General features: G+C 54.7%; 6 protein-coding genes across 6 annotated transcripts; 2 read left to right on the forward strand and 4 right to left on the reverse strand.

Moving 5' to 3' along the window:
* Positions 1-952: 952 nt before the first annotated feature.
* On the forward strand, positions 953-6,546 carry J4E85_009042 (uncharacterized protein; the record flags this gene model as incomplete). Its single annotated transcript, XM_051473266.1, has 6 exons — positions 953-1,362; positions 2,312-3,121; positions 3,168-3,404; positions 3,452-4,219; positions 4,266-4,971; positions 5,020-6,546. The coding sequence occupies 6 exons, from the start codon at positions 953-955 to the stop codon at positions 6,544-6,546; spliced, it is 4,458 nt and encodes a 1,485-aa protein (XP_051322929.1).
* Positions 6,547-6,875: 329 nt separating this feature from the next.
* Positions 6,876-9,593, reverse strand: J4E85_009043 (uncharacterized protein; the record flags this gene model as incomplete). The annotated part of the gene is made up of 1 exon (XM_051473267.1): positions 6,876-9,593. One exon carries the CDS (start codon positions 9,591-9,593, stop codon positions 6,876-6,878), a length of 2,718 nt encoding a protein of 905 aa, XP_051322930.1.
* A 485-nt stretch (positions 9,594-10,078) lies between these two features.
* Positions 10,079-11,464, forward strand: J4E85_009044 (uncharacterized protein; the record flags this gene model as incomplete). Its single annotated transcript, XM_051473268.1, has 3 exons — positions 10,079-10,199; positions 10,253-10,380; positions 10,433-11,464. 3 exons carry the CDS (start codon positions 10,079-10,081, stop codon positions 11,462-11,464), a joined length of 1,281 nt encoding a protein of 426 aa, XP_051322931.1.
* A 668-nt stretch (positions 11,465-12,132) lies between these two features.
* Positions 12,133-15,402, reverse strand: J4E85_009045 (uncharacterized protein; the record flags this gene model as incomplete). Its single annotated transcript, XM_051473269.1, has 2 exons — positions 12,133-13,713; positions 13,741-15,402. The coding sequence occupies 2 exons, from the start codon at positions 15,400-15,402 to the stop codon at positions 12,133-12,135; spliced, it is 3,243 nt and encodes a 1,080-aa protein (XP_051322932.1).
* A 1,891-nt stretch (positions 15,403-17,293) lies between these two features.
* J4E85_009046 (uncharacterized protein) lies at positions 17,294-21,543 on the reverse strand (the record flags this gene model as incomplete). The annotated part of the gene is made up of 6 exons (XM_051473270.1): positions 17,294-17,635; positions 17,687-17,818; positions 17,870-20,484; positions 20,537-20,812; positions 20,861-20,971; positions 21,021-21,543. 6 exons carry the CDS (start codon positions 21,541-21,543, stop codon positions 17,294-17,296), a joined length of 3,999 nt encoding a protein of 1,332 aa, XP_051322933.1.
* Positions 21,544-24,391: 2,848 nt separating this feature from the next.
* Positions 24,392-26,053, reverse strand: J4E85_009047 (uncharacterized protein; the record flags this gene model as incomplete). The annotated part of the gene is made up of 4 exons (XM_051473271.1): positions 24,392-25,090; positions 25,175-25,473; positions 25,524-25,940; positions 25,987-26,053. The coding sequence occupies 4 exons, from the start codon at positions 26,051-26,053 to the stop codon at positions 24,392-24,394; spliced, it is 1,482 nt and encodes a 493-aa protein (XP_051322934.1).
* Positions 26,054-26,267: the final 214 nt, after the last annotated feature.

The following is a 26,267-nucleotide window of genomic DNA, read 5'->3' on the forward strand; positions in this document are numbered from 1 at the left end:
GCTACAAGTGTAGCTCCTATGAAGATGCTTCTATGCAGCATGATACTGGGGCTTGATCGAGCTATCAGTTCGAAGAAAGAAGAAGAAGAGTCCCTATCTAGAGATATGGAAGCGCGCGGCGCTTATATACACTCTGAAGCTTGTGGCTGGGTGGATGCGAGCTGAAAGATAGGGCTGGAAGCCTAGAATCCCATTCCTGTTGTATGAAAAGCGCACGATAGATCAAACTGAGATTTAGAACGAGCAGCAGTATCTCGAGAAGGTAGAGATGAGATGATCAGTGTCTGGCGCCTCTGTTGTTGACCTCGGGACGCGTGATGCACCATGATGACGCGCCGTCCACGTGGGGTGGTCGGGGGAGATTGCTGCAGGGCAAGCGCACTAGAGCCGAAACGGCAACGCGCGTCGCGCCTTCCCCACAAGTGCACATGTGCCCAGGTGTGAATCGCCATCACTACCTAGGTACGCTTCCACCTGCGTCGTTACATCTGCGGTCTTGGAGATGGCATTAATTCAAGATCCTTAGACAAATAGGATACAAACCTGACGTGATTTTCTTCACCAGTGACGCGGCTAATAGTACAAGAACGCATGGGATGGAAGACGGTCGAAAAAGAGAAAGAATGAGAATGCATCCTAGATGGTATTGAAGAGGAGCATCGCTCAACTTGTGAAACAAGGCACAGTTGCAGCTTCCTCCCATTTCACAGAGGTGAAGTTTGCGCCTCGATAACCGAGAGCTCCTTCCTGTATTGAGGCGAGACGGAAACGGCCTTCACCTTCCTCTTCGCCAGCTCACAGCTAGTATCCTTTTCACCACCTCTTCACCTTGTCTGCTCTCTTTGTTCTTCCTATCTAGCCGGCAGTTGTCACGTACCTAGACGCGTCTCAACTCCCCTTCCAAGATCTCATTATCGACAAACGTTCCCCGTTACCCGGCACCGTCGTCACCATGTTCAAATTACCTCTCCAAGCCGCTCGTGGTGTCTCCAGATCTGCAACAGTCTCTTTCAAGCGCCAGCTACGACCAAGCTCCAGCTCAGCGTCCGACCGCGCCGGGTGCGTTGACCGAGCCGTCAACGAGCTCCAGGCTGCGCAGGGCATAACGAATACCGGTCGCATTGTCAACAAGATATGCACGCGCCTCGCCAACGATAGAGCAACGACGCGTACAGAGCAGCTGATCTGGCTTGCGAAACATGCCCTCGATACATCAGCAGCACCCAAGCGCGACACTGATAGCAGCAAGGCTTCGGTATACCAGAAACTCCCAGAGAAGCAAGAAGATGAGCAGAAGTCAGCCGCATCTGAGGCGGACGGCAAGCGTTCTTGGGAGGGCGTTTCCGCATGGCCGCATATGTGGTAGGTATGTGTATCGTCATGACCCGATAAAGAGGCTGACTTATGTGTGCGAACAGGTAGATTTCCGGTTCAACCACCTCTTTTCGATAGTGGGCGCTTCTCTGTCAGTGCGTAGTCTTCAGGACTGTAGGTATCGAGCCCGGCGCGTGGAAGCTCATGGTTACGTATCATCGTCAGTTGCTCCGGGCCTTCTGAGTTGCTATGTGGACCGAGCACCCCATGTGGGCTGCTACAACAACACGAGAATACGCATGTATACGCTTCGATACGCTTGAGACTGCACCAGTAGGACTGCGATATACTCGGCAAGTGGGCGAGGCAGACTTCAGGTGGCTTTGGGTCATCGGTATCAGGTAGCGTTAAGATATATTCAGTCATATCTCGACTAGGCCTCCAGACTACTGGTGTGTATTCGGTGAATTCGGTTCCTAACAACCCAAGCCAACTGAATTAGCGGAAGGTCGGTGGACGCCTAACACTGTCAAGCAGCACCGAGATTAGCAATTCCAGTGTCGATCGTTTCAGATGCAATTTGTGACATGCAAACTAGACCCCAGGAGTAGGTAACAAGGCATCGGGGGCTGAGCGATGACGAAGCCCCGCCTGTGGCTTTGATCTATTCATGGCCAATCACACACCAAGAAGTCCGAAGAGGTCCGCATCATAGCGCATACGCTCTCCCGCGCGTGGAATACAGGCTTGCAGCTCCTACGTCTCATTCTTAGTGTAGCGGCTCCTCCTGACGCTCTCTCTTGCAGCTTCGTCGTTACCTACAATGCCCTCTTTCTGAGCCTTCTTTTCCAACCACCATGGCGAGTTCAAGTAACCCCGCGCAGGGCAATGACGCGCCCCGCGACAATGCCCCGCCAACGCAGCCATATACACAAACACAATCGAGGTTGGTCTTTCTAGATAGTTGACGACAGTTTCATACTGACTTGGTGCGTAGCGCGCCCTCTAGTTCACATCACACCCCTAGCGCCAACGATGGTCCCGCCTACGAAGCACCGACCCTTGGGGACCTACCACCCGCATACACCGAGTTGCCAGGCCAGGTCGAGAACGAAGAGCTGGGCACGAATGCAGTTGTCGCCGACGATGGACGTGTTAATATCCGAATCGACCAAAAGAGTCGCGCGCTGTCACAACTCATCCTCCCACAAATACAGCGTCAGCTCACAAACGCGCAAGAAGATCCTGAGCCGCCTCCACCATACGTCCCAGAGTTCCTCGGTGGTGCGCCCGGCCAGCAGCCTCCGCCTCCGCTAAACGTCGTCATACAAGTGGTGGGCTCTCGCGGTGATGTCCAGCCATTCGTTGCATTGGGCAAGGTGCTCAAGGATACGTACGGCCATAGAGTGCGGTTAGCGACACACCCGACGTTCAAGGACTTCGTTATCGAGAATGGATTGGAGTTTTTCAGTATCGGAGGCGACCCAGCTGAACTGATGGCTTTCATGGTGAAGAACCCGGGGCTGATGCCTGGTTTCGATACATTGCGCAGTGGTGACATTGGCAAGAGGAGAAAGGGCATCGCAGAGATTCTGAGCGGCACATGGAGATCTTGCATAGAGACGGGTAATGGTCTCGGTGTAGATCCGCTTCAACAGACGGTCGAGGAGTGGATGGGCATCGAGGACCAGCTGCCCGAGCAACTGCGCAAACCATTCGTCGCTGATGCCATAATCGCAAATCCCCCAGCATTCGGGCACATACATTGTGCTGAGAAGTTGGGCATACCCCTACACATGATGTTCACGTATGTCTGGTTTCGTTGAGATACGCGCACCTGCTGATTTGGATAGTATGCCGTGGTCGCCTACACAGCAGTTCCCGCATCCACTCGCCAACATCCAGTCTAGCAATGCAGACCCCACCATCACAAACTACTTGTCATATATCATGGTCGATGTACTGACGTGGCAGGGTCTGGGCGACGTCATCAACAGGTTCCGCAAGGATAGCCTACGGCTGGATCCCATCAGCGCTGTCTGGGCGCCAGCCATGCTCGCGCGTCTGAAAGTGCCTTTCACATATTGCTGGTGAGCATACTCAGAATGCTGCGCACAATTTGACTCACATCTCACAGGTCTCCTGCACTTATCCCTAAACCCAGGGATTGGAACCACCACATCTCCGTCGCGGGTTTCTACTTCCTGAACCTCGCCTCGAACTACACACCAGCCCCGGATCTTGCAGCCTTTCTCGATGGAGGTGAGCCACCAGTATACATCGGCTTTGGTTCCATTGTGGTAGACGATCCAAATGCCATGACTAAGATGATCTTCGACGCCGTGAAGATCACCGGAAAACGTGCGTTGGTGTCCAAAGGCTGGGGCGGGCTAGGAGCCGATGATCTTGGGAAGCCAGATGGCGTCTTCATGCTTGGTAATTGTCCTCACGACTGGCTGTTCAAACGTGTGTCTGCCGTCGTGCATCATGGTGGTGCAGGAACTACGGCAGCTGGTATCGCAACTGGAAAGCCGACCGTTGTTGTGCCATTCTTCGGAGATCAAGCCTTCTGGGGAGCCATGGTCTCAAGAGCCGGCGCTGGGCCTGATCCCATCCCATACAAGGAACTCACCGCAGAGAAACTCGCCGGAGCTATCAACGAAGCCCTCAAACCGGAAACACTCGATCGGGCGCAGGAGCTCTGCGACAAGATCAAACAGGAAAACGGAACACAGAAGGGAGCTCAATCATTCCATCAGATGCTTAATTACGACGACCTGCGATGTGCTCTCATGCCAGACAAACCGGCTGTGTGGAGACTGAAGCGCACTGACGTGAAGTTGAGTGCTAAGGCGGCTACTGTACTGGCCCAGCAAGGCGAAGTGAACTTCTCTGACATGAAACTGTAAGCAATCGTATGCTCGATTTATGAAATGTGCTAAAACTTGTAGATACCGCCCTCGCGAATATGTTCCTGATGAAGGCCCTTGGGATCCAGTTTCTGGCGCAGCTGGCGCTATCATGGGAACAGCAACCTCAGTGATGATGGGTGTTGCTGATATGCCGATTCAGACTCTCAAACTACTCAACATACATCCTGATGCCAGATCTAAGAAAGGCAAAGAAAAGGCCACAGGCACCGAAACTTCGTCGACCGGAGAAGGAAGTAGTAGTGGACGTCCGACAACATCGAGAACGGCGACTGATGCTACCGATCGCTCAGGTAGAAGTGGGGCCGCAACACCAACAGCAGCCGATGCTGCTGCTGATCTAGCCCGGATACAGGCGGACAACCCAGCAGTCAAGAGCCCTGGCTCTCCTGGTACGCCTTCACACAGGTCATCATTCATGTCTCAAGCATTTGCTGAATCTACCCAAGGCTCGCGATCGCGGTCTCGCAGTCGCTCCAGATCAGTGGCTGGGTCGGCAGCGCCATCCAACACTGGGCCAAAGCCAAGCATGGCCGAGAACTGTGAATCTGCAGTAGACACTGGCAAGGGTCTAGCTAGGATCGTCGGCGCTGGCTTCAAGTCACCCATGGACTTCTCACTCAATGTGGCTAAGGGGTTTCACAACGTACCGAAGCTCTACGGAGCAGAAGTGCGACAGGTCGATAAGGTTACCGACTTCCAGAGTGGCATGCGAACCGCTGCTAAGGTGTGTTGACTATATCGCTACGAGTGATGTTTACTGATGTCAATACAGCAATTCGGCTTCGGTCTTTATGATGGCATCACTGGTATTGTGACGGATCCCTACAAAGGCGCAAAGAAAGAAGGTGGTATCGGCTTCGTCAAGGGAGTTGGACGCGGTATCATGAGCGTACCATTCCGCGTCATGGGTGGTGCTTGGTCGGTTCCTGGCTATGCCATGAAAGGACTCTACCAAGAAATGGTCAAGAGCAAGGGAAAGAGCGTGCAGAACTACATCATTGCAGCACGCATCGCGCAGGGCTACAATGAAGCATCCGAGGTAACGCAAGAAGAACGCGACGAGATTGTCAAGAAATGGAGTCACATGAAACGGGGCATCAAAAAGAAGCGCAACGTTGGAGCCGAGCAAATGGACTCGCTCCATTCACTTGTCCAACAGAAGAAGGATAGGAAGGACAAGCGCTCTGCTATACTCGATTCGCATGTCGGTGCAGTAGCTCAGCCGTCAGCCCACACGAACTCCGTTCCCCAGGGCAGCGCAGCAGGCCAGTACCCTGATCCCCCACGCAGACGCGGTGTCGAGCCTGAGATCCGATCAACGATTCCCAGCTGGCGGCAACAAGAAGCCGAACGAACACGCGCATTAAGACGGCAAGAAACCCCCACATCAGGCTCCCCATCAATTGCATCGTCAACCGCCCCATCCCAACAATCACAAGCCGAACTCGAAGCCCAACTCCGAGCCGAAGAAGAAGAAGACCAACGCGAACTCGAACGCGCCATCGCCGCCTCCGTCGCCGAATCCTCGCGCGGCGACCCCGAAGAAGACCGCCTCATCGCCTCCGCAATCCGCGCTTCCATCGCCGAGCTCGAAAACGCACCCCCTTCCAGCGGCGCACTAACACAGCAAGACGAGGAAGCAGCGCTCCACCGCGCCATGACAGCCAGCATGTCTGAAGCCGGCAAGACCGACATGACGGAAGAGGAGAAGAAGGCGCTTGAGGAGACGCTCAGAAAGAGTTTGTCTGAAACGAGTAAGCGGACAAGACGAGCCAGCGATCACCGTGAATGGGATTCTGATAACGATACCGAGGATGATGAGGATTACAAAAGAATTATCGCTGAGTCGAAACATCTCGCTCAGATTCATGCTGAGCATCCGGATGAATATGCGACGTCGACGCAAGGTGCGCAGCAGGAAAGCGGTGTTATGGATGCTATGAGTCAGGCTATTGGTGGTACTGCTGCTTCTGGTTCGACTGATGCTTCTCCACCTCCTTACGCCCATTCTTCCGCCCGTGCTTCTACCGCCCTGGGAGAAGACCAGACGCGTGATCACGACATAGATGCGCGGGCCGCTCCTCCTCCACTGCCTCATCGCATTACGATGCAAGACAACGATAACGACGATGAAGATGCAGAACTAAAGAAAGTGTTGGCAGAAAGCGAGAAGGCCGAGAGTGAACGGATTAGCAATTTGGAGAAGCAGAGGACCGAGGAGGATATTGTGATGGAGTATGTGCGGAAACAGAGTTTGCTTGAGGAGGAACATAGGCAGAGGGCTGCTGGGGGGAAGTAAGAATGATTGCTGGAGATGGTGGACAGGGGAGGGGAGGTGGTGAATGGTTTTTGTGGATGTGGGAAGATGGAAAGCTAGTAGTATGTGATACCCTGATGGCTGGCTGAGCAATAGTATATGAAATTACGATGTTTGAAGCAAGTGTTAGTTGGGGCAGAAAATGCGATTGAATATTCTAGATCTAATATGATAAACAATTAATCTCCTATACATTCATCCCATCAACCCTGAAAGATATACTCAAAAGATTACAAGCGGGTATATGCCCAACGCCGAGAACAAAACAAAAAAACAGATAAAAAAGGACCTCTACCCTCCGCACGCATGCATCACCCCGGCGCCGCGCCCGTCAAAACCCTAACCCCCCACCCCCACCACCCCTCCCTCTCCCCCAACACCTTGTCCAGCTCCCGCACCCTCCCCTCCACAAACTCAACCTGCCTCTCAAACTCACCGACCACATCCTCGATATCCTCGACCTTGCCCCGTAGCGCACTAATCTCATACTCAAGCTTATCGCCCACGTTCCCCAATTCCCTTAGACTAGCAGTAAGCTGACCGCGGTTATTGGTCACGGTAGCGTGCGTGTCTTCGCGCAGGGAGTGGTACGTGTCGAGGCGGGGGTAGTATATCGATTCTAAAGTTTGGATATCTGTGTCTGCGGAGGCGGAGAGGGCGGTTATGGAGGAGAGGGCGGTGGAGACCCAGAGGGCGTCTTTGGTGGAGAGGGTGTGGAGGTGGGTGTGGAGACGCTTTAGTTGCGTGGAATGGAGGTTTTGGGTTGTGGCGCGGGTGGTTAGGGCGGCGGTTGTGGTTGTGGTTGTGGTGGTTTTAGTGAGGTCTGCGTCGGCGGCGGCGGCGGCGTCATCTGCAACTGCTTCTTCGTCGATGGGATCCGAAGCGTTGATTGTGGGCCAGCGGAGGACGCTTTCTTCGGCTGTGCTGAAGGAGAGGTGGCGGGGCCACCAGTTTTCGTTGCGCGGGGGTTGGGAAGGGAGGAATTGGGTGCCGGATTGGGTGCGGCGGAGGAGGGGTGGGACTTGGGCGGTTTGGTCGACGGGGAGGTTTTGGTCGAGGTCTACGCCGTGGTAGATGGATCCGGCGACGGAGCTGGATATGGTGGGTGGTTGATCGGGCTGATCTGAGACGTCGCTTTCGATGATGGAACTGCGTAGGTTGGACGCGTGGCGGCCACCGACTAGCTTGTTGTCGTTTAATGACACCACTGAGTCGCCTGGGGTTTCAGTAAGCTGTTTGGTGTAGGCTGGCTCCTCGCCCATTGTACTCTGAGGCGACATAAGGGAATAGGGATCGTCCGACTGGCTTTCGTAGTAGTCCATCGACGTTCTTGAGTCTGCATACTGTGGTGTGCCACTCTTGGTTCGATGCAACACATGTCGTCCATGTTCTTCTCGCGATACTTTGCTTGCATGGGTGCGCAGACCCACGGCGTTTTTGATATGATGGAAGCCACTGCCAGACTCTAGTTTGGCTTTGATGGTGGCCCGCTTTGAGTACGGGTCTTTGCTGTCTTTCTCCTGGCCATCTGGCGAAAAGGTTTCTGCTTTCTTCATCTCCGAAGACCCTGTATCGCGCTTCGCAATGCCTTGTTGATCAAGCGTTGATTCTCGGCGAACCAGCTTCGGCGCAGGGTCATGTTTGTCTGGGGAGGCTGAGCGCGCTTCCCCGCCAGGAAGTCGATCGAACATGCTGTCTCCGGATACGGTCTTCCTGGGCTTTCCGTGCCACAACCACTTGGCGTGTTCACCTCTCACAAGCTCCACAAACTGGTCAATGTCGACAGTCTCCACTTCAGCGATACCGTCCTTCTGTCCAGCCCCAACAATGCCCATGACCATCTCACCGCCCTTGCCTCCTAACTCGGCCACGGTGGATTTGAAAGCCCGGGGAACGGCCCAGCCTTCTTTACTCGCTGCCTTTGCTGAGGCTCTTCGTAGCTTATCAAGCGTGTGCCGGTCGAGGCGTCGAGTTCTAGGAAGATGTTGCGACTTCTGGAAATGTCCAATACCACGTTTAGTGGCCTCAATGTCGAACACATCCTTTGCAACTGCAGCGCTACAAGCACTCAGTCGGTTTCGGGCACCCATCAGCATACCCAGCAGAGCAGCGACTGTGGTAGGACCAAGAATGCCATCGTGAGGTTCCACTGTGTAGTACTCAGATCCAAAGTCTATCCACCAGTCGTTGATAGCTTTCTCCGTGACGTCGCACAGCAGCCCGTCTGCATACTCTGGTTCTAGCTTCCCAAACAAGACAAGTGCCACTTGACAGAGCTTCACAAGCTCAATGACGGAAGCGTTGAACGGGATCTTTTCGCTGGTACGGTATAGTTGCTGGAACTTGGCTTGCGTGGCACTGCTTGGCGGCGTGAGCTTTATGCCCAGCCGACCTGAACATCCCAGTCTCTTCAGATTCTCGTTGACGAAGAAGGCCTCGCGATACTTTTTCAGATCGCCTCCGGGGATGGGGATGACAGTCAGGGACGACGGAAAACCACTGAGGTTTGTGACCATCAAGGCGCCATAGGGGGTGTCCTTCCTCCGCGCATGGTACTCAGTCAGCGACCTGAAGTACAGGCGCATCTGCGGCGACCATTCCTCCTCATTCTTGGGTACGCTTATGATTGTGGCCAGCACAGTGTCCTCGGGGTTGCCGGTATACGTTGTGATGAGGAAGGTAGGATGGGTGCGCGAACAGGCCCATTGCTCGACGAGGTAGATCTCGTAGCCCTCGATCTTCTGGCGACGGGCGAGGACGTGGCATGAGGTGGTCGGGTCTTCTTCGATGTATCGCGCGGCTACCACGTCGGTCAAGACGAAGCGCTGGTGTCCGGCAGGCGACGTGGGAGACTTGATCCTGGCCTCTTCGGGAATCATTTCGGTGGTAGGAGCTTTGGAGAGCGGCTGTGGGCGGGACTGGGCTGTAGTCTTGCGCTGGGTTGACGTCGTCTGCAGGGGCGGCATCTGGTCCCGCAGCTCCTTCTCCGTGTGCGTCCGCGGCGGCGACATGGGCAGTGGGTGCGCCATGTTAGGCTAGAGGCGGTGAGGTATGTTTCGGATACACTGCAGGGCGCTGCAAAGGCAAGCTCTTCATCGTAGAGAGGTAGGCGCAGAGTCTCGCCGATGCCCGAGCGCGAGCCACCGGTTCGAGGGCGGCAGTGTGACGGGGAGCGAGTGGAATGGCCCTTTATGCATGGTTCCAGCAGTCTCGAGCTCGGCGCTGCATCTGGATGGCGAGAGGGCGTCGGTATAGGGGAGGTTGTGCATAGGCGGAGCTGATGGATCATGCGCGCGGACGTCGTCGGCCTGGTCCCCCACACGTCATGCCCGCGGCTGCAGCGACCATGCGGCGATCGCGGGCTCGACGCCAACTCCAATCCGCCAACACGACGGCCATGGACAGCGGAAGAGAGCTCTGCTGGCCAGACAACAGCTATTCACTGCCAGCTGACCCTCTCCCCAAACCATCATAGCCACTGCCCCCGGGCATCCCATCCATCGCTATCAACACCATGGACGACCTCCGCGAGCAAGTGGAGCTGCTGGAGAGCAGCGCCAACCTCTCCACCAGCATCGACGATGTGCAAAAGGCCATAGACATGCTGACGGCAGCTCGCGCTAAGATCGCAGCTGGTGCGGACTCTGTCAACAATCTCGCCGTGGACCCTGCTAACTTGCGCGACCAGATGCGAAGACGGCGCCCGTGACGCTCGCCAAACTCCAGGACCCGTTCAAGAAGTCTCTGGACGCGGTAAACAAAGACTTGAAGCCAATCTACGCCGGCCTAAACAAGTATGGCAAGACGCTGGACAAGGTGCGCTTCCCTATGCATGCCTCAACACCACCAACCTAACAGTCATCTCCAGAAATTCAAAGACAAGCCCCTCCCCTCTGCTGACAACGATGCGCTGTCCTCGCACCCCTCGCTCATCAACCGTGCCATCGCCATGCACCTCCTGCGCGAAGGCCAATTCGAAGTAGCATCCACCTTCATCGAAGAAGCGCGCCGCCAGCCACCCCACCCCGAACCCACGCCCAACACGCCGAATCCATACATACGCGAAGCCTGGGAGAAAGACCTAGCAGAAGGAACCTTCAACTCGGAGCAACTGCAACAGCAATTCGCCGACATGTACCACATCCTGCACCAACTGCGGCACGAGCAGAACCTCGCCCCCGCCATCCAATGGGCGCGCGAACGCAGCGCCCTCCTCGAAGAACGCGGCAGCAACCTAGAATTCGAGCTGTGCCGGCTCCAATTCGTCTGTCTATTCGACAGTGTATCCCCCGCCCCCAACAATGACGACTCCTTCATGTCCGACTCCTCCGACGAAGCACCCCCCACCGGCCCCCTCGCTGCGTGGGCCTACGCGCGCCGCGAATTCCCGCCCTTCCAAAAGCGCTACGCCCGCGAAATCCAACAGCTCCTCGGCGCCATGGCCTTCTACCAAAACATACCCACGTCGCCCTACCACCGCCTCTTCTACAACACCACCGCCTGGGACGAAGTCGCCCAGTCTTTCAATCGCGAGTTCTGCAGCCTCCTCGGCCTCTCCGCAGACTCCCCCTTGTTCATCGCCGCCACCGCCGGCGCAATCGCCCTGCCCTACCTGCTCAAAATGCAGTCCATCATGAAGGAGAAGCGGACCGAGTGGACGACGCAGGATGAGCTACCTGTAGAGATTCCACTGCCGAGTCAGTATCATTTCCACTCCATTTTCGTGTGTCCCGTGTCCAAGGAGCAGAGTACCGATAAGAATCCGCCCATGATGATGCCGTGTGGCCATGTTATTGCGCAGGTGAGTTTGGATACGCTGAGTAGGGGTGGGCATAAGTTCAAGTGTCCGTATTGTCCGAGTGAGAGTCTTCCCAAGGATGCGATTCAGGTTATACTATAGGACGTTTGTGGCCTGGATTCGAGAGCGTTTACGGATATAAGTCTGGGTTGGAGGATTTGAAACCGCATGGGATGGGCGATGATGTTTAGAAAGTATCCATTCCGACAAACGGCGGGGATGACTTCGTAGCGGAGGAGTGGTATGTGGTGTTTTAGCGTTTTGGGCGTTATCATCGTGAACATCTTCATGGTCGGCTGCTTGGTATCATCACAGTATTTGCTAGCACGGATGGATCTTTTACCAGCCATCAATCACCACTACAATGAAACAAATAAATTCAACCACCTCACTCACTTGAACTCATTGCTGAAAACACTGTATTACGCTATATCTTGCTGACTCCCCTTCCTTCCGCTCGCGACGGAGAAGAACATTCCATATACGCCATGAAACACATGGGTGGAATCAAACGCCAGATACCCCATATCGTACGCCGATGTACATTTCCCCGAGAAGAGAAGGTAAAGCCTTGATCATTCGAGATCGGGTATCAAAAAAATGCGAAAACACGTGTTTGCGCGTCTAAATATGCGAGTAGGGAACAGATGTTGTTAGAAAAAGAACATGTGTGGTGAAAAGGCGATAGATCGAACATGGAAAGAGCGAAAGGAAACCATAGCGCGAACGCTGTGTGAACAGGGAGGAGGCCCGCAGCTTTCTCGCGCACACTAGCCACCACCCATACCAAACAAGAACTTCAGCTCTGATACGCTGAGCTTGGTAAGGCTCTTCGACGCATTCTCATCCAGCGCCGCATCAATCTGCTCACGCTTCCTATCCTGGATAGCAATGATACGATCTTCCACGGTCTCCGGTACAATGATGCGGTGCACATATACTTCACGCTCCTGGGGCATACGATGGGCGCGGTCGATGGCCTGTTCTTCGATGAAGGGGTTCCAGAAAGGGTCGAGGATAATGACCTGAGATGCTTTCCAGAGGTTGAGACCCGCGTTACCGGCTTTGAGAGAGACGAGCATAATGTTTTCGTTTGGGTCGTCCATGAAGGCGTTTACGGCGTCGGCGCGCTCGTCCATCTTCATGCTGCCGTCGTAGCGCTGGTAGGCCAGTCTCTCTCGGTGTAGAGGTACTTCGACGAGATCGAGCAAGGAAGTGAACTGGGAGAAAACGAGCGTCTTCTCAGTCGGATCATTCTCCTTGATCTCTTTGAGCAGTTCAACAGTCCTGCTGATCTTCGCAGACGGAATGAAGGTCTTGTCCAGGCGACGCAGGTAGCGCTTCTTGGCGCTCTTGTTGCGGAGAGACTCTTTCTTGAGCTGAGCAAGAGTAAGCTTGGGTTTGGCGCGTTCCTTGCCCTTGCCCTTGTTGCCCTTGCCAGACTTCTTTGCCTTTGCCTTTGACTTTGACTTCTTCTTAGACTTGGACACAGATGCGGAGCCTAGGTCGTCGTCGTCATCTTCCGCCTCATCGGCAACGTATTCGTCTTCCTCATCATCGTCAACGACGAAGCCAGCAAGGTTGCCCTTCCTGTCGACATCCACTGCATCCTCCTCGTCTTCGGAGATGTCAGAATCAGAGTCATCTTCTACAGCATCGCCCTCCTCTTGTTCTGACAAGTCAGCTGACCCAAGCCGCTCTGGGCAGTGGACCTTGCAGAAGTGCTTGTAATCTGTGATCAGTTTGGCGCTGATATCACCACGGCAGTGTGGGCACAAGGCCGGTGCAGCTTCATCATTGCCATCTTGAGCGGTTCGCATGGCCGGATCCATGATCTTCTGGACACATTCACCGCACACCGTATGTCCACACGGGATGAGGATCGTCGGATTCGGATCGAGATCAAGGCAAATCGGGCAATCGAAAGACTCATTAGCCTTCAGTCGCGCGACGACCTCATCACTCAGTTCCCTGGCGCGGCTCAAGAGATCGTGTTCATCGATAGCCTCGGTTGCTGGTTGACTGAGGTCTTTGATAAGATGCGGATGACAGCATGCTTGGCGGAGGCGAAGCAGGAGAACCAAGACGTTGGCGTAGTTGCTTGTGACAGTACCCTTATCAAGGAACTTATTCATCTGAAGCTGCGACTTGGTTTCTAGAGCCTTGTAGAGCTCATGTTCTTCGTCTTCGAACTCCACACTATCGATGGCAGAGTGCTTGGGAGGGATCTTGGAAACAGGCTGCCCATCAACGACAGCGTCTTTCCGACGCCGGAGCATGATACCCTTAATTACGATGTGAAGACGGTTCTGTGCACCGGTCCGCGCGCGTGGCTGAGTGCTCTTGTAACCCTAGATTTCGTTAGTAAAAGATCGTACCCAATAGTCAGAGTCATCTGTACTTGCCTTTGCAATGTCCATGCTATACTTGGTCCATGTAGTATACGGCGACATCTTCAGGAACCGGAGAAGAGGGAAAAGCTCGTCAACGCTGTTCATCATGGGCGTACCAGTCATGCACAAGCGGTGTTTAGCCATGAGGTCAGCGCACGCCTTGGACGCCTTGGAGTTCCGGTTCTTGATATTGTGGGCCTCGTCGATGATGATACGATACCACATGCACTCTTGTCCTAGCAGTGCGAGCCTATCCTTGGCCTTGCGGCGCATGCTAGGATTGCGGAGTTCTGCGTCGTTGGCCATCGCCTCTTTGGAAGACTCCTTTTGCTTGTATTCTGAAGTCAGGGAACCAAAGGTGGTGAGGACGACGTCACACTGGCGAAGACGAGCGAAATCAACGTTCTTACCACTGCCATGATAGAGGTGAACCTTGAGCTTGTGGCGAGGATGGATATGACGCTCGATCTCCTTCTCCCATTGCCGCATAAGGGCGACAGGCGCGATGATGAGCGTTGTCTTGCATGCCGGATCTGTGGGCGGATTCGCGCAAATGAGAGCGAGAGCCTGGATGGTCTTGCCCAGACCCATATCGTCTGCAAGAATACTGCCCTTGGTCGCGCCGCGCTCCTTGTTGAGCAGCCACGTGAGACCTATACGCTGATATTCTTTCAAAGTACAAGTCATGGTCTTGGGAGTGGGCGCTCGCTTTTCTTTGTCCTCTTCGTCAACACCAGCACTGATGCTCTGCAAGAGCTTCTCAATGTCTTCCGCCTCATTGACATTGAGCGGGAAGCGGCCATACTCCTCTCCGTCACTGCTCCACCCTCGCATGTGTTCGGGATAATCTGCCTCAGCACGAGGCTGATAAGGGAAAGTCTGCGGCACAGCGAAATGACTACCTGGTGCACTGGGTGCGATCAGAAACTCAGCAAGCTCTTCCGGAGCCATGAACTCTTGGTTGAACGCATCAGCTGGTAGTATGGTGCCATTGTCACTTCCTCCCTGATAGTTGTTGAGCTCCGGGAATGGGTCCATATAGTGTGGGGCGGGATCTGGTTGCGCATGTACATGAATAGGAAGCTCGAAATTGCCAGGCGAAGGTGGATTCGATTCAGTCAGGTCGACAAAGTCCATAGGGTCAGAGTGACGAACCCGAGCGGCCTCGCGACTAGGAAGCGATTGTGACCATGGACCAACGGGCGAGGTTGGAGTTACCGGACTAGGCTGCCCGCTGACACGCTTGGCTTCGGGGTAGTCGGTTATCCCAAGGCTGCGCTTGCGGCTATGTTGTGGTTCAGGCAGAGGCGGCGAGGGCGGTACTTGCATACCATACGACGACCCGTTGGTGTATGACGGGCCGCTATGGTAGCTTGTGTGGTTGTTTCCGTTGGCATGTGTCCAGTCACCATTCTCGTTTGGAAAGGCCTGGCCATATGCAGTCATGGCGTTGTTGGGCTGGAAGCCATTTTCTATGATGGCAGTGACCTGGGCATCGCTCTCGCTTTGGTGTTGCTCAACCGACCGCTGCTGGTATAGCGTCTGGAGCATGTTCTCGTATACCGGCCGATCAGCGGGATCAATGGCTGGAAGGACCTCTTCGAGCATCTGAATATTGTCCTGAAGGCTCATCCCGTCGGACGCCATCTTGGGCTAGGCGGTACCGTGGTTGGGTATGCGAAGGAAGCGGGTTGGCGGTTGTACCAGGGGACGTGGTGGTGGGGTGGGAAGCGCCAGCAGTGCGGCACAGGGCGAGTTAAGTAGGAGAGGCGCTGTCGGTGCTGCGGCGAGGACGCGGTGAATATGAAAGTGAATGGGGAGACGGTGCTGGTGAAATCAGGCAGCCGTGCTTGCCTCAGCTGGGAGGGAAGGCGCCGTCGAGGCAGTTGCGATGTGCGGGCGCGACGCGTCTGGTTGCGCGGGCCTTGTAGGCGTACGACGAAGCAGGAAGCGACGAAGAAGGTTGTGAAATGCAAACAACGAGGTTGCGACAAAGAAGCGAACACGAGTTGAAGAAGAAGCAGACTAGGAAAGCGAACAAGGCGCTCCCGTCTACCGTATTGGGGCCATGATAGCCTTGTCGCAGTGGGGTGTGGGTTGAGCGACGACTTGACGACAGGGAAAGATAATGCGAAAGGCACTGCGCGCAGTCCGACATGTCGCGTCCCCCTCCGCCGTTACCGAGAAAGGGCAGCCTTTGCTAAGCCGAAGCGTGATGTCATCCGATACCAATCAAATCAATGAAAGCACGTCTCCAGGCGAAAATGCTGCAAACCAACGCTACACAGGGCGTGTGAAAAAAAGCCCAGTCCTACCCAGCTGCTGAGTTGGCCACGAGGCTGAAAGCTGAAGGACTTTGTTTTCTGCCCTGTTCTGATGCTCCGGTCAGCAAACACGCCTGTAGTGAGCTTGGCGTGCATCCATGTACAACGACGTCAAGCGAGGCGCGCGAGAGACGCGAAATTAGATAGTGAACTAGCTGCATGTAGTGGCTTTGACGTCTATCATAAATAGATACCGTGGGCGAGCATATCCGTTGCAATTAGCAATTGCCCATTCCGGGCCCCCAAACTCGTGTGGGTGACAGAGCCCTCGAGCTCACGGGTCTTGCACCCCGCGCCTGGCAAAAAGCAAGCATGCGAATTATCTAGTTCGCCGCAGTAGGTGGGATTTAGACATATCACTCGAGGCATATACCCCGTACAACCGAACTCACTGGCCACCTATAATTACAAAGTCACAAAGTCACAAAGTCACAGAAGCAGGCAGCAAGTCCCGAAATACGAGACGCTGTATGGCTAAAGCCCGCTTGGCCTGCTGCCGCCCTCACCGATGAGCAAAACTAGCAGTTTTCCGAACAGAGTGACATACCTATCCATGAGGTAGTAGCAAGAGCTACTTTCAGCCCCACTACTGCCCTCACCACGAGTAGAAACAGTAAGCCCACCAGAACACAAGTGCAATCCTTTGAATAAAGCGAAGGTATCCTATACACAACCACGACAACAACAACAGCGACGAGAGCAACAGCAGCACGCCAATCAAGCCACCGAGGCAAACCCATATGAACTAAACGCCCAAATATGCAAAAAAGTGGTTCGCACAAGAAGAAGATTCGTGGGTAGCAGCAACCAACAAAACAAGGGAACAAGGACAGGTTCAAAAAAAACGCCAATACTCTGTAACCCAATTCAAAGCCGAATCCAAACCAACCCAACCCCCCCATCCACAATCCCCATCCATGTTACCTTTACCTTCGCCCCCTCCCTCCCACCAGCCTAGAAATGTTGTGTTGTATGTGCGGGGTATCCGATGATTTCGATATTACGTCTCTCCGCGAGGAGACATCGTCCGATAGCGGTAGTAGTCGTCGATGCTTTTATCCGAGTGTAATTTGGTGTTTTTGTAGGCCAAGGGGGGCTTTCAAGTGAGCTTAATCAAGCCTTCTCCTCTTCCTTTAAACGTCACAAAAAAATTCTCAGCTACTGTGACTCCGCAGCAAAAGCTACAACACACACACATATTAGGGTCAATTTACTCACAAACTAGCGGACAAGGAACGTACTCTCTCGACACTGCCATTATCCGTCTGATCCACCGCCAGCAGGTTTGGGCTTTGCGCTCCGCCTCCGCGTTCTGTGAAGCCGCGGGTTTCGAGCTGTGGGCGCTTCTTGCCGGGGCTGGGGAGGCCGCCCTGTGATGAGGAGGCGCCGCCGTTGTTCTCCCGGCCTGGAACGCTAATGCTGGGGAGGTGCGAGGATGCTGTGTAGCGAGACTCGCTTGTGTGGTCGTACATTGTGCTGCTACTGCTGCCGACGGTGGCGCAGCGCAGGATTGTTTGGATGAGTTGGTTCTGGCGGAGGGGTTTGGATAGGTAGTCCTGAGATAGGCGTTAGTAGCAGGAAATGGTCTTGATATCATGGTAACGTACATCCATCTGCGCTGCGAGACACTTCTCGCGATCACCAACCATGGCGTGCGCTGTGAGGGCGATGACGGGTGTTGACGGGATACCGTTCTCACGCTCCCATTCACGGATCTTTGCTGTGGCTTCGAAACCGCCCTGAGATGATGTTAGTGGTGTACTTGCATTTAAAAATGTGGCTCAACTCACCATGACGGGCATTTGCACGTCCATAAGCACGCAGTCGTAGCGCTTCTTCTGGATGTGCTCAAAGGCTTCAAGACCGTTGTTAGCCACAGTAACTCTGTGGTGGTACTTCTCCAGAATCCTGACGGCAAGCTTCTGGTTGACAGCGTTGTCTTCAGCCAGGAGAATTTGGAAAGACTTGGAGTGGTCCGAGACGAGTGGTGCGGCGCGACCATCGAGTGCGGGGATGAGCGCGTTACCCAAATCGATCGGCAGACAGGGTGTTGTCATGTAGCTCGAAATACCATTCTCAAGCGCAGACCTGAGGCTGATGCATACATGTGGCGTAAGCATGACGAGAGGAATGTACTTGAAGCGTTCGGCAATCCTGAGCTCCCGCGCTGTGTTATCGTTGTCAACGATAACGCAGTCATAGGGCATGTCGGTCCTCTTCGTCGTCTCTGGAACCTCCTCAATCGACTTGACCACCATGGGTACAAGGTCAAGTGTCTTGAGGTGCTCAATGATCTGGTCCGAGAAGCCAGTGTTGCCTTGGTCGACAAAGAGGACGGCGTGCTGCTTGTACGCCACGAGCTGAGGCCGGATGGCGGTAACCTCCGGCGTGCCGAGACGTACTCTGCATGTGAAGTAGAACACACTGCCCTTGCCAAAGTCTGACTCGACCCACATACGACCGCCCATGAGGGTGACGAGACGTTTGGAGATGGATAGACCCAGGCCGGTACCACCGAACTTCCTGGTAGTGGAACCGTCCGCTTGCTGGAAAGTGTCGAAGATGAGGTTGAGCTTGTCGCCACGGATGCCTATTCCAGTGTCGGAAACAGCAAACTGGAACACGTAGTGATCTGGGCCGCATTCTTGCTCTTGCGCCATGGAGATGGCTACCTTGACTTCTCCTAGCTCTGTGAACTTAATAGCGTTACCGACCAAGTTGAGGATAATCTGCCTCAACCTGAAAGAATCACCCACAACGTAGTCGGGCACCTTGTAGGATACGTCGTAGGCGAGGTTCAACTTCCGCTCGTTGGCTCTTGATGCCAGAGATTTAAGGGCGTTGAAGATTGTGCCTCGCATTGAGAATGGAATCTCTTCCATGACCATGCGGTTGGCCTCGATCTTGGAGATATCGAGGATGTCGTCAATGATGGTCAATAATTGACCAGCCAGGTTATGAACAATAGTCAACATCTCTCGTTGTGCGTGCGTAAGGTCGGTGTCGAGCGTAAGCTGGGTCATTCCAATGATACCGTTCATGGGTGTTCGGATCTCGTGCGACATGTTGGCGAGGAACTCGGACTTGGTCTTGTTGGCCAGCTCGGCGGCTTCCCTGGCTGCTGTGTTCCTTTGGATACTCTCTCGCAAACTGGACACCATCTGGTTGATCTTGCGCTTCAGCTCGTCCATCTCGCCGGAAGCCTCGACGGTGATTTGGGTGAACTTGCCCTCCATGGCAGCGTTAGTGATGTCGCCGAAAGCGCGCACTTGGGACGTAAGATTCTGGGCCATGGTGTTGACGTCTGTGGTGATCTCTTTCCATCTGCCGTCGATGTCTCTTACATCTGCTTGGCCGCCCATCTTTCCGTCTACGCCCACATCGCGAGCTACGCGCTTCACAGCAAGAGACCATTCGTCTAGTCTCATAACCATGTCGTTGATAGTGTCTTTGAGTAGTCGAATCTCTCCTTCGGCGTCCACGTGCACTCTGCGGCTCATATCTCCCTTGGCGATGGCCTGCGTGACCTCGGAGATACTTCGCACTTGCAGCGTCAAGTTCTGGGCCATGGTGTTGACATTGTTGGTGAGGTCCTTCCACTTGCCTTCAACGTTGTCGACCTGCGCTTGGCCGCCGAGGATACCGTCTGTGCCGACCTCACGGGCCACCTTGCTGACCTCTTGTGCGAATGTGTTGAGACGGTCCACCATGGTGTTGATGGTAATCTTGAGGGACAGAATTTCACCCTGGACTTCTGCCTTGACCTTCCTGCTCAAATCTCCTCTTGCGACGGCTGTAGTGACTTCGGCGATCTCTCGCACTTGTGTTGTGAGGTTCATGGCCATACCGTTCACATTCTCAGTGAGATCTTTCCAGGTTCCCTCAACACCATGCACTGTAGCTTGGCCACCAAGGCGACCCTCGGACCCGACCTCTCTCGCAATCTTGGTGACTTCATGGGCGAATTGCTGCAGCTGGTCCACCATGCGATTGATCGTGTTCTTGAGTTCCAAAATCTCACCCTTGCATTCGGCTTCGACTTTCCGGGTGAGGTTACCCTGCGCGACAGCCGTTGTCACTTGGGCAATGTCTCGCACTTGTGTAGTAAGATTTTGAGCCATGGCGTTGACGTTCACAGTGAGTTCGTTCCACATGCCCTTGACACCAGCGATTTCAGCCTGACCACCGAGCTTTCCTTCGGTACCGACATCTCTGGCCACCTTGGATACTTCAGTCGCAAACGACTGCAGTTGGTCCACCATGCTGTTGATGGTCTGTTGCAGCTGCAGAATTTCTCCGCGGGCCGGACGTTCAATCTTGCGACTGAGGTCACCCATGGCGACTGCGGTGGTGACTACGGCGATCTCTCGCACCTGGTCGGTAAGATTCTTGGCCATCCCATTAACTGCAGGACACGTTAGCATCGGGCCGATAGTGGAACCCTAATCACAACGTACCACTGTCAGTCAGCTCAGCCCAAATACCAGCAACTCCTGGTAGGTTGGCTTGACCGCCCAATCTGCCTTCGGTGCCGACCTCTCGGGCGAGGAATGTAACCTGACTAGCAAACTCCTGGAGTTGATCCACCATGGTGTTGATCGTGCGCTTAAACAGAGTGATTTCAGGGTCCATCTCCTTAGCATGGATCAAGACCTTCTTGCTCAAGTCACCCATGGCCACGGCCGTGACGATGGCGCCGATTTCCCGCAGTGCCTTTTGGAAAGCCAAGTTGGCTAAACATGTCAGCCGTGTCAACGCCTATGTGAGGCTACAGAGCCTACCCTGTTGATGTTTGCCGAGTTCTCTCTTGAGTGCGCCGATGTCTTCAATGCCGTGTTCGAATACCATGCTCTGTGTCGTCAACTGCTTGTTCACTTCCTGGCTCAGGTTGTCTGTATCATGTCAGAATGAGCGCATGCGACTCCATTTGCACGCCCTTACCAATGTGCTCGCGCTGGTTCCTTATCTGGTCGGCTTGCTGGTTCAAGTGTACGCGCAGATAGTTGAGCTGCTCCTCGGTGAGGGCTGCGGCGGGCTGCTCGGGGTCGCCATTCGACTCTTTGGCTGCGAGCCAGTTGGACACCCAGATGGCGCGCTCCTTGTTGGATCCCCGACGGCCCTGGACGGGTGGGCCGTTGTTGCCGCGCACGACGCCGGCCTGTGTGTATAACACGCCCTCCTCCGGTGGCTCTTGTGCGGGTGTCAGAGGGAACTGGCCCTGCTTGGTCGCGGCGTGGCTGCTCTTGTGCTCGAGGAAATCTATTCTTGAGCAGAGCGCCGACAGCTCCTGCTCGAGTTGTGTCTTCTCTTCGCTCTCCGGGCCCGGCAGAGCGATGGCGTTGGCCGCCGTCTTGGCTCCATTGGCCGAAACCTGTGCGCTGAAGCTGGGGTCTCGCGTGGGGTCATGTTGGCGGGCGAGGTTGCGGATGATGGCTGAGACGCTCGAGTACGTCTCTGCGGCCATTGTGGCGGCGGGTGGAAGGGTGCGAGGCTCAAAAGGCTGCTATGTGCGCATCTGGAACGGGGGAGAGGACGGAAGTGCGGTGGGTCAAGTTTCGGTGCGAGGGCAGGCGAGAACGGACAAAGGAGGGACTGAAGAGTCTGCCGGTGCAGACGGCTGCGAGGATGCTGATGGATCGCGAGATGAACTCGAGAGGTATCGAGGAAGCGCAAGCAGGGGCCCCGCTGGAATGGATATCCAGTATGGCTCAAACAGGGCTAGCGCGGGATCGGATCTAGCAGCTAGGCAGCGTGAAGAATAGCCGCACGCCACACGATGGAGGAGCAGAGGGGAGCGCGGCGGAAGAGCACTTGAGAGACGGAACACGCCAGCCCAACGCAGCGTGCTACACTATGCTGCCTCACTGCCAAAAGGATTGCCCGACATGCTGCCGGGTTGGGAAAGCAGACTGGACGCGAAGATGACAGTTGAGCGCTACGTCGCGAACTGCCTAGGTAGCGCTGCGTGCTGCACGGGTGGGTCCACACGTGCACGGCCGAGCTCAGAAACGGACAGGGCGGACTATGGCTGCCAACGGCCACTTGGTGAACAAACCACCGCAAATTCAGCCCTCCAGCACAACACCACTGCACACCGCCGACGTCATGGCCCGCGAAATGAAGTGTGACCATGCATTTCCCGTCCGCGTGCCATCTCTTAGCACGTACGAGTTTACGAACAGAGCGACGAATGGCAGTGCGACCGAAGCCACCTGCACCCACCAGTGTGGCAAATTACCCCTATTCGCTGCTAACGGCGCGCGGAACAGGCATCGCCTAGCATCGCACCACACCGCGGACACCAAGGACTTCAACGCCCACGGCCAACTGTGAAGGCGCCTCTAAATTAGCCACGGCAGCTCTGCGCTGCTCTCCTGTTTGATCTGCATGCCACTGCACCTGCCGTACTCGTGCCGTGGTTTCAGCGCCATCGATCGCAATACGCAGTGTGGCGATGCTCTTCATATCTTATCGTGCGCTGACTGACAGCTGACAGAGGGGCTCTGTGATGGTGCGCACGGTGGGGTACGCTTGTTCACAAAGCACGTCGCTTCGCTCAGGGTCTCTCCCGGCCGTCCGGCCGACTGCAGTAAGCGTGTCTGAGCGGATGCCGGCACATGCTGGCTAACCTGCGAGGACGTGTTCTTGCGCTGTCCAAAATCGACTCGCCGTTGCACCAAAGCAAGGAAAGATTGGGGAACCCGGTCGGCGCATCCGAACACTCCCCGGGTCCTCGCCCCGGGAGCAAGTTCCACGCAGCGGACAACCCTACAGAAATTAGATTTGCTTTTGCAACATCAAGGTATTTCACGACACTCAACACGATATACATGTCCAAGATCAGTCATGTGGATCGTGACGAATTAGTACGGTTTGCCTACTATGTATCCACCTAGGGACCCCTCCACTATACACAAGGAAGCCATCTAAATTTGGAAACTCTTCACTCAGAAACGTGTTTGCAGAATACATACACCCAACAAGTTGTGCTGAATCCTCTCTTGCGACTACGTAGTCTCTACGCTCACTTTCCAGGAGCAAGCCTATCGACCGACATTTCTCGATTTCAGGATGTGTTTGCAGAATACAGATCCCTCACTCGAGGTGCTAGATCCTCTGTTGCTTCAACGTAGTCTCTTGGAGGATCTCAACTTCAAACATGTCCGCAGGCTACATGCACATCAAAACTCATCAAACATCATCCATTCCAACAACGTAATCTCTCATAATCTCTCAACCTCAAAACACATTTGCAGAATACATGCACCCCCAAACTCATCCCACACCTCCCATCCCATCAATAATCCAGCGGCGTCTCCCCCGTCTCCCTCCCCTCCCTCCCCTCCTCAGAAGCCGCCATCCTCCACGTCGCCAAAGCATCAGACGCATCCGGCCCATCCCTCTCCTCACGCCCCACCATCATCGACAACTCCGTATCCGTTCTTGCATGCGGCAGCGGTAGCGCAGGAACGCCCCCAACCCCACCCCTCCTCTCAAACAAATTCCTCCTCGGATTCGTACGTTCGCTTGTAGTATCAATCCGGAGGTCCCGCATTGAAGGCAATGGGTGATAGGACCAATATGGTGATAGTGCGGGAGCGAAGAGTTTCGCTCGACACATGGGACATGTTGACGAGGATTCGAGCCAGGTCATTAAACAGGATCTGTGGAAGATATGGTGGCATATTTTAATCTTTGTAGCCGGGTCGGTGTCTGAATACGCTTCGAGGCAGATTGAGCAGCTGTCTTCGTGTGCTGCGAGGCATGCTGTGCGGATTTGTTTCAGGCCGAAATTGGTAAAGGCCGAGCGTGATCCGTAGGGTGCTGTGCGCGTCCGGGCAGGTGTGTTGCTTAGTTCGATGAACGGCATGGTTGCGGTTGTGGTTGTGGTGGTATTCGTGCTTGCGGGGCTTGTACGACTTGTGATAACAGTGATGTTTGTAGCAGCCGCGGTATTTGTGTAGATAGTTCTAGTGGTTCTGGTATAGGTGGTGGTAAAGGTAGTAGTAGTGGTCCTGGTAGTAGTATATGACATGGTAATCTCTCTTGCGGCAGTTGAAATATTTCAGAAGATAGGTCCTGCAATGTATTCCCACAAGAAGATACTCCAAGAGAAAGAAAAGATCCTCCCACCCTTTTATTCCAATCATTTTGACACTAGAATGTGCGAGCTCTGTTACAACTGTGGTTCGCTTGACCCAAGAAATGAATACATTGGCGAATCACAAGGGGTCAGATACAAACGAAATCTCCAAAACGTGGCTGCCTCAATGGAAATATGATTAAATTGCATTTCGGGAACATGAGAATGGCTACCTGAGCTTCTTCGCATGCGCAACCAGACTCTCGATGACTTGCTCAAAGGCGTCCTTGTCGCCTAGTGCACTTTCTAATCTCTTCTGCCAGTACTCGAACACCTCCTTTGCTCTTTCTTGCAGGCCCTTTAGGTGGTCGATGTGCATCTTCAATTCTTCGTCTGTCAGCCCTTGCAGTGCTGCGTCTGTTGTGGCGCAAAGCTGCATGGTACTGCTGATATCCAGTTCCGGTGGTGGTGGCGGTCCTTTGCGTTTCCGCTCAGGCTTTGAACTTGATGAGTCAACTGAAGTGGATGATTCGTTCTCGCGCTTGATGCGTCCCAAGGGACCGCCGTTATTTCGACCGTCTGAAGAGGGGCGCGGCGAGCCGCCGGGTATGTGTATTGAAGGGAGGATGAGCTTCTTTTGTTTGGACGCGGGGAGTATCTCGTCGAGGTCGACGGGTACACCTAGGGAAACCAAGAATAGCCGCCGTATGCGTGAGCGGACCCAGTCGGGAGGTTGTAGTGGCGGCGGTGCCACTAGTTGTGTCCATAATGAATGACTCCGTTCCGAGAGGAAGATGGACCGTGTTTCCTCGGGATTGGTGGATATTGTGGGTATGCCGTCCTGTGCAGGGTACATGTCATCAAGATATGGCTGTGTTGCTGAGACGATATCTTCAAGTGATGTGAGTTGGTCAAAGTCTAAGACGGGCTGTAGAAGGAGAGGTTAGTCAGATGTCACCAAGGCAAGCGGACAAGGCAGTAATGTATGTGGACTAGAATTGCTGCGACTTACAGGACCTGGCGAGGGGGCAGGTACAGGAGGCTGTTCTGGGGGCTTATCAAATGATGTCTCTGCATCGTCCTCGCCTTGCTGAAACCCATCGTCAAAGTCCCCAAAATCATCGTCACCCTCTTCGCCTTCTTCAAAGTCGTCGAAATCGCCAAAACCATCGTCGTCACCCTCGGCGTTGCCAAAGTCGTCGTCTTGCTCGATCGAGGCGTCGGCGTCGGCTTCGGCAAGTGTTTCAGGTGCGGCTTCGATTGCGCCGTCACTCGGGCTTATTGGGGACCTGTCATGCGAGGTTGGTGACCCTTCTTCCGTCAATGGTACGCAGGAGGCACCAAGGAAATGCCCTACGTACCTGGATTGCTGCTGCTCTGGGAAGGCTCCTCCGGTGCTCTGACAACCACGTCAGGCGTAGCATCGGCCAGACGTTGCTGGTGGGCAAGTGTACCGGGGACATCGCCGTAGCTGGGCTGGTCGGGGTCGATCTTCTCGACAATTGTCTTGGGCACTGGTGTTCCTCCTGGTGTCAGAGGCCTATCGCTTACGCTGACGCGCGAGGCACTGCGACTTCGTGCGCCTTCTGGGACAATCTCAACCTCATCCGGGACAGCGTCTTGGGTGCGCATGTTGTATGCGTCTGTTCCGGGAACCTCGCCGTGGGCTGGCTCGTCGTCGACTCGCTCGACTCGTGTGATGGGAATGGGCGAGGTCATGTCCGACCGCGCAGGCTGGCCTTCGGTAGCATCGGAGAAGTGCTCGTCGCTTGAGTCGGCTGTGTGATGTTAGAATGAATACACCGTATGAGCAAGACGACATACCCAGCTCTTTCGCGCCGGGGTCTTCCAGCTCTACGCTCTTGCGGGGTGGTGCTAGCTCGTCCGGCATGTCGAGGCAATTGATTTGGCTATACTTGACGGGGTGTGTGTTGTGGGAGAAGTCGTCGAGACTTGGGTCACCGTTATAGAGGCGGCGGAGGAGTGATCTGCGAAGGCGACAGGAGACTGCGCCTCGTTGCTTGAGCGTGTCGTCGTTCAGGCACGCTCGATTAGCGGGGACGAGCGGTCTGGACGCTCCAGCAGCGGGAAGGTGGGAACAACAA

Source organism: Alternaria conjuncta, assembly GCF_024043145.1.
Source record: "Alternaria conjuncta strain BMP 0040 chromosome Unknown scaffold_15, whole genome shotgun sequence".
NCBI classification, from domain to species: Eukaryota; Fungi; Ascomycota; class Dothideomycetes; order Pleosporales; family Pleosporaceae; genus Alternaria; species Alternaria conjuncta.